This window comes from Panthera uncia, assembly GCF_023721935.1.
Source record: "Panthera uncia isolate 11264 chromosome A1 unlocalized genomic scaffold, Puncia_PCG_1.0 HiC_scaffold_16, whole genome shotgun sequence".
In the NCBI taxonomy this organism is placed as follows: domain Eukaryota; kingdom Metazoa; phylum Chordata; class Mammalia; order Carnivora; family Felidae; genus Panthera; species Panthera uncia.
The window spans coordinates 51390848-51398840 of NW_026057576.1; the positions used below are offsets into that span (position 1 = coordinate 51390848).

At 32.5% G+C, this 7993-nt stretch overlaps 1 protein-coding gene across 2 annotated transcripts in view; it reads left to right on the forward strand.

Annotated features, from left to right (window-relative positions):
* NDFIP2 (Nedd4 family interacting protein 2) overlaps positions 1-5256 on the forward strand; it is a 66093-nt gene extending 60837 nt beyond the window's left edge. For both annotated transcript variants that reach the window (XM_049647129.1, XM_049647130.1), the window contains exons 10-11: positions 939-1044; positions 3690-5256. In XM_049647129.1, the coding sequence (XP_049503086.1) occupies positions 939-1042 (104 nt within the window). In that variant the 3' untranslated portion in view covers positions 1043-1044; positions 3690-5256. The remainder of the gene's footprint in view (positions 1-938; positions 1045-3689) is intronic.
* The last annotated feature ends 2737 nt before the right edge of the window (positions 5257-7993 follow it).

The following is a 7993-nucleotide window of genomic DNA, read 5'->3' on the forward strand; positions in this document are numbered from 1 at the left end:
TATTACAGAGAATACTAAATAGATATAGTAAGACCTATCCCAAATCATTTAAGAAATCACTAGAGTGGTTGCTTCATAAGTCTTTCCTGATTCTTCTTATGTAAATTTGTATTATAAATTAGTCTTTTATTATTACTTGAAAATAAGAAGTAATAATTAAAATTATTTATGTAACACACATGTCTTCAAATACAGATTTAACAGATGACAGGCACTTGATATTGCTAGACAGGCTTCTTGGTTTTATCCCACGGTTGTTAGCAAATTACATGCATATATTCCTTCTTGAATACTTTATATTAGCAAATCTGTCTTAAGTTTGCTTAGTAGTTGTATTAATTGAAAAGTTTTATATGGGGGTGCCTGAGTGGCTCAGTCAGTCAATCTGACTTCAGCTAGGTCATGATCTCATGTATCTTGAATTCAAGCCCCGTATCAGGCTCCGTACTGACCATGACAGCCTTTTTGGGATTCTCTCTCTCTCTCCCTCTCTCTTGCTTGCTCTCTCTCAAAATAAATAAATAAACTTAAAAACTCAGAAATTTCTTTAAAAACAAAAAAAAGAAAAGTTTCATATAAAAATGGGATTTCTCTGAGTTGAATCACATTAAATGCATTAGGTAACTTTTCTATTTAAAGAAATGGAATGAATGTATATATTTTTTATAATTCTGGATTTTCATGGCTGGATTTGCTTTACTTTAATTTAGATACATCTGGACTTAACAAATTGAAAGAATTTTTGGGAGGCAGTAAACTTTTATTAAATTTTTCCAAGATGACATTATCATTATAATGTAAAATAGGTTATGGAATGAATGGAATTTTACAGATTAAATTCTTTAAGCCGAGAGGATCTTGTTTATAATTGTCTATTTTAAATTTGTGGTACCCCCTCTGTATAAGAACATAATGTATCTGTGATTTTAACCTCTCAGGCCTGCTTCTTTTCTTCAGAGGATTTGTTAATTATCTAAAAGTCAGAAACATGTCTGAAAGTATGGCAGCTGCTCATAGAACAAGGTATTTCTTCTTATTATAGAGGTAAGAAATCTTAACATATTAACTGTTCCCTTCATGTATTCATATTCACCAGATGCATATAATGTGCACTCATATTGTTTGTTTAAATTTAGCATATTTAATATATTGATATACTGTTAATCAACTAATGAAAATTTAATAAGTTGTGAACTTTTTAAAGTAGATTTTAAAAATTGAATTTCTTTGGAAATTTTAATTTTTTAAAAATACAATGAATAAGCAAACTTTAAGTCAGACTTTTTACACTTCTTTTTTAAAGATTAACCACAGGATGTAACCATTAGCACAAAATTTAAAAGGTTGAAAAAATAGGACAAGGCACTTACACAGAAGGGATGGGCACTTTGTATAAAACAATGTGAAAGTCACACATGTGTTGAAGAAAACAAGAAACAAATTTGTGATTGAAAAGCAATTTTCTGTGCACTGATCTTAACAAACAAGATCGGAGAGTTAAAAGCTGTGTGAAGAAAATAGGAGCTCTGATATTGTTTACTTGAAGTGTGTCAGTTTATACTAATAATGAAGGCTTCAACTTGAATAAACGGGAATAAAGAAACGAGCAGGGATTTCTTACTACTTATCCAGTGAGTTTCTGGAGGCTGTGTGTAACCAGTAGTATCTTCACCTGAAGGGACCTTGTATCTCTATTTTCTATAATAGATTATTTTTTATTGAAATACAGGTAACATACAATATTATATTTGTATTATAATATAATTTGTAATATAATATATTATATTTGTATATATGTGTATAATACAGTGATTTGACATTTGTATATTTTGTGAACTGGTCATCACAGTAAGTCTAGTTATCATCTGCCACCATACAAAGTTAATACAGTATTATTGACTGTATTCCCCATGCTGTAAATTACTTCCCCATGACTTACTTGTTTTGTAACTGGAAGTTTGTACCTCTTGATCCACTTCACTCATTTTGCCCCCCTCACTCCAAAACTCCTTCCCCTTTGATAGTTATCACTCTGTTCTCAGTATCTATGAGTCTGGATGTTGTTTTATTGTGTTTGTTTGTTTGTTTGTTTGTTTTTTGGTTGCATTTATAAGTGAAATCATGCAGCATTTGTCTTTCTTTGACTTATTTCACTTAGCATAATACCCTCACGGTCCATCCATGTTGTCACAAATGGCAGTATCTTTTTTGTGGCTGAGTAGTATTACATTTTACACACACACACACACACACACACACACACACACACACACACCCCACATCTTCTTTATCCATTCATCTATTGATGGGCACTTAGTTCCCATATCTAGGCTATTGTAAATAATGCTACAGTTAGCAGAGGGGTCCATATATCTTTTTGAATTACTCTTTTCATTTTCTTCACACAGATAGCCAGAAGTGGAATTGCTGGATCATAGGGTAGTTCTACTTTTAATTTTTTGAAGAAGCTCCATGCTGTTTTCCAGCATGGTTGCCTTAATTTACTTTCCCACCAACGGTTCACAAGGTTTCCCTTTTCTTCATGTCCTTGTTAACACTTGTTTCTTATCTTTTTGATTATAGCCATGCTGACAGGCATGCGGTGATAATCTCATTGTGATTTTCATATGCGTTTCCCTGATGTATAGTGATGTCAGGCATCTTTTTCGTGTGCTTGATGGCCATCTGTATGTCTTTGGAAAAATGTCTATTCAGACCCTCTGTTCATTTTTTGATTGGATTGTTTGGTTTTTCAGTTATTAAGTTATACGAGTTCTTTATTTTGGATATTAACTCCTTATTGAATATATGGCTTACAAATATCTTTTCCCTCTATACTATTTTTAAAACAAGCACCATATACTTCATGTCTATAATTGATTTGAACTTTTAAAGTATTTGAACTCCATAAGCAAAATGTCTGCTAAAACACTTAACTTTTGTATCTGTCTACAAGTACAAAATGTTCCAAAGTTACTATAACTAAATATCCTTTTTATAAATAAATTGTATGGTTTTTTTATTTGAGCGCTTAAACTTTATAACATGAGTTTTACATTATCTAATACAATTTATTTATTTCTGCTGAAGAGTAGAGTGAATGTAGTTGTATTTCTGGATAATATTAAAGTATACTTTTAAATGTTGTTTTACCTCGGGGCGCCTGGGTGGCCCAGTTGGTTAAGTGTCTGACTTAGGCTCAGGTCATGATCTCACAGTTCGTGGGTTCAAGTCCTGCATCGGGCTCTGTGCTGACAGCTTGGAGCCTGGAGCCTGCTTCAGATTCTGTGTCTCCTCCTCTTTCTGCCCCTCTCCCGCTTGTGCGCACGCGCGCTCTCCCTTTCTCTCTCAAAAATAAGCCAGCATTTTTAAAGAATGTTCTTTTACCTCTACCTAGAAGAGGTCAATTTTCTCTTTAGCCACTAAAATGTCTTTGCAAGAAATAACATTGAGTGTATTGTGATTATCTTGTTTGCATTTTCAAGAGTCTATACTATACATATTTTCTAGATGGTTTTCTATAGAAGCTTAAATGTTGGAATATATTCTGATATATGCTGTTTTATGTCATCTTTACCAAAAGAGCATTATATACTTGATGTACTACTGCTATAAAATGGGTTTTTGTACTATCATTTAGATACTTGCATTTTAATATGCTTTAAGACTAATTCTTTCTTTGTCCCTAGACTACATCGACCAGACATTCTTTTCTTATATCAGTGTGAAATTTCCAGATCATCTGTAAACCTACAACTTTAATAGAATAGAAGACTACTAAAAGCAGAAGAAAAATTAGTGAAGAAAAGATAGATCTTCAAGATTGAATGGCAGGGTGGTTAATGCTTAAAGGCCAATTCTGTTCATTCTCTTAAATATTTATATTTCATTGGTTTTGCACATTTGCATATGTGCCCATTTAAAAGATTTGCGTATACTTGAAAGAGACCGTAAAGTTGTATCAGTAAAGTCCAGTCATATTTGGTCAGTCGGTGTTTGGTATAATTGAAAGAGCTGAGTAAAAAACAGTCTTCCAGCATGTAAATGCCATTGACTTTTGACCTGACATTTAGTATAATAAAATGAAATTATTAACCATGTCAAATGCTTTATAGTTTCTGGCTTCTAGATTCATCTAGTAACTCTACACATGGAACATCCTTTGTTATATATAGGTTTTTGAAACCTGCAGTGCTGATTATAGAAAAGCTTTGTCAGATTTGTGAACATGATATTTACATTATTATTTAGCATATTCTTTCTGTAAATAACCATGCATAAATTACTTTCTGCTTTGTTTTAGAAACTGTCTGGATATCTTTTAATTTAAAATTAAGTGAACTTAATATATAGAGAAAATTTGGGTGTTAAAGATAGTTTGTTTTAGGACAAATTTTAAGCAAATGTGGGTATTCCACATGTCCTTTATAAAAAAAAAAATCTTCCTGTTTTTTTTTTCTTTTTAAGGGACATGCCAGTTTTAGGGACTCTTAATTGAGAAGCTTGGTTTTTAGCATTGCCATCTTAGAGATTCTTGGAGGAAGAGATTGTATTAGATGTTCTATTTATTTCATTTAAGACGTTTTTGAAAGTTAATTTTTTGAATAAGATACTCTCATTTGCATTTGTCTTTTAAAAAGCCAATAAAAGTATCTTTCAATTATGATTGTAATAATTTTTTCTTTAGAGGATTAGTTTGTTAAACGAAGCAAATCAGAACTTGTACTAGTAGCTTCTTGCTTTGATTATAGGATTAACCTATACAAATCCTATCTTGAATTGAGATATGCAGAATAATCTGTCTTCAAGTTATGGAAACGTGTGGAATATGGGGGTGTGGTGTGTGTGTGTGTGTGTGTGTGTGTGTGTGTGTTGCAAGAATATGTGTGTCTGTGACCATTATTACAACTGGAATCTACGTTCATAAGCTACTGCCATTTTGCAAATCATTTTATGTCTCATCTGTTTTCTTTTTAGTTATGTTTTTGCTTTTGAATGCCAACATCAAAAATGATGGAAATTATATCCTCTTTTCAACTTAAAAATCATTTAATACGGATATATAGAACATATAAAATTGGTTGCTCGTTTATTATTTGACGCTGACTACTAAAAAATACATCTAAAAGTATTCAGGGACATTTTTCCATTTCTGAAAAAATAAGTTATACTTTATAACTTCTTTTGTATTTCTCTGTATTTTCTGATTTATTTCATTGTCTTTGATAAATAAAACATGCAGTTTTGTTTTGCTAATTGAGCCTGTTGTTTTTCCTCATTCATTCTCCCTGCATGGAATTTCTTATTGTTGATTGAGGTACCTGTGTTACCCCCTTGAGGTCAAACAGTAGCATGGGGTAAAGAAAACAAAATATTTAATTTAGTTGCCTGATTTGGAAATTAAAGTTAGAATGTACTTATAAGAAATATGATCTAATACTAGATCTCTTCTTTATCTCATATTAAGTTCCTGTACACCTGTACTTGTTTTTTTGTGGTAATTTTCAAATGAAATTAAGCTTTCATACATGGTAATTTTAGATTACTAGATCACCTATCACATCACTTTATTAAAATGTAGTATTTTAGTCCTTGTGGTATTTATACTTGGTTTCTGATTATGGATGTGTCACTTTTGGTCCAACATCAAAAACTTCATTTTCTGTTTGGATTTTTTTTTTTTTTTTTTTTCCCCTTTCAAATCTATAAGGTTCAAGTGTGCATGTTGCCGGATGCTTTCTAAGTGGTACAATTCAATGGTAGCCTTAAATCTCATTAGTCAGGGGCATCAGAATATTAGTTTTAAAAACTTAACATTCTCTTCTGGATCTGTGAAATCCTGCACACTTCCCTTCATTTGCTGTGAGCTGGGGTAGAGCAGCTGCTGTTGTGCTTGGGGGATTCTGAACCACCTTTGCACTCCGTCCTGAAGTTCACAAATCGGAATCTTTGTTAGGATGTCTAAATAATTTTTGAATGAATATGAATCGGGGCTTGGAAGTTGATGTGAATATTTATTAAATTATATTGATTATATTTGAATAAGCTAGTTATGGCCAGGATAATCCATTTTTATGTATTTATGAAATCAACTGAATTTAAGGTGAAAATACATTTTTCTGTACAGTGTGTTCAGGATCGAATTAGAAATTTGAAATTAAAAGATCTTATACTCAGTTAAAATAAAAATCTCCATTTAACAGAGAAAAAAAATACTAATGTCTAGCCCTTTGAGACCGTGAGATACCTCCCTTGCCTTTGAGGTTGTTCATAAATTTTAACCTGTTAGGACAGTAATCACTAATTCCCAGCAAAACCTTTCATCACAGGAAAAGTGAAATCCAAAAAGTCCAATTGGAGAAAAAAAAAATCAGGGTTTCTTAATTTAACATTTCTTTTTCAACTGGTCCTTTCTGTCCCCCAAAGCACAAACATAACAGTGGTGAATGTGATACTGTATTTAACTGGAGTGACATGTCCTGAGCTTGCTCAGAAACAGTCGTGATTATTTGTTTTCTCAGCTTAAATAGTGCCTCTTCTCTGAAAAGTGTCCTAAAAAGGAGAAAAAGTTATATGAACACAGTGTCTATATAGCTGTACCTTTCACTGCGAAGTGACTGCCTAAGCCCACTGCCCTTTGGGAGAAGGAGCTGGCGTATTAGGTCAGGAGTTAATTGTTGTCACAGCCTTTCCTAGCCAGTGCATTTGTCTGGCCTGTAGAATATGCACAGTATCTTTTTTTTTTTTTTTTCTTCCTTTTTTCTTTTTAAATAGAAATTGTATTGGAATGACTCCAGCTTATAGTAAAGAGTAAACAATGATCTTTTATATTTTAAGACTGCTGTTAAATGTTATGTTAATTGTTTATTAGTTATATAATTCCTCCGACATATGAAATGTTAGTGTATTCTTTTAAAAAATCTCATTCAGGATAAAGTTCAACTGTTAGATGATGATGTGCCAATTATTGTAAGAATATCCTTGCCCATATATAAAACATGCTGACATGTGTTTTACTTGTTAATAAAGTTCTATAGATGTGGAAATGTGAACCTGTGCATCCTTTTGAAAATCAGTTTAAGACTGACAACATATTATTGCCACCTTGGCCTCACAAAATGGTTATATGGTAGACGTCATTTAAGATGAAAACACCTGGCATGGAATTAGGTTAGAGTGGGGAACAACATTTAACTTGTCACAGTAATTTGTTGGGAGGTGATTGTAGTTTAATTTTAATAAATGCAAAAAACCAGCTTTATGGAAATAATTTATGTTCATTGCTACTTTGCAAAATATCAGTGGTAACCATGGGCCAGACCTGCCTGTGTTATGGGCTTGTATTTTCATTTGGGACATAAGACCTAAAGTGCAAAAAACTTCAAGTTACTTAGAAAAAAAGAAACCAAAAAGCTCATTCCATACTTCATAAAAGTTTTTAAAAATGTTTATTTTGAACTCCACATGTTTGCATTAACTTTTCTTTCTTGAAGTTTTCAGCTTAGCTTTCATTCTTTGATTTTGGTTTTGAGAGATTGAGCTACCAGCTTTTAAAAACCCACTTGATTTTCATGAAAACCGTAAAAAAATTCAGTAGAGTATTACTGTTTTAGCAGTTGAGGTTATGGCAAGCGAACGTCATACACTCCTGGTTTACAGAAACTTACAGGTGGCTTTTCCTATCTCTCACACTTGCAAAATGAGTCACCTCATTATTTTCCCACTCCTTGTGTGTTTGTTTTACTTAAAATCAACATTTTACCTTCAGTGACACAAGAAGGGGTATAGGCTATCCTTACAGCATACTTTCCTCTTTTAGCTTTGTCAGAAGCATAGCAAAGTCAAGAAACATTAAGTTTACTCAAAGCTCCAAAGAAATTTGGAAGAGCCTCTGCCCTCAGCATATGAAAAGTAGCAGATAACCTTGTTGGAAAGTATGAACTCAGAGATTCAAGAACAGTTCTTGTACATAAATCCCCTGTGTGGAAATACA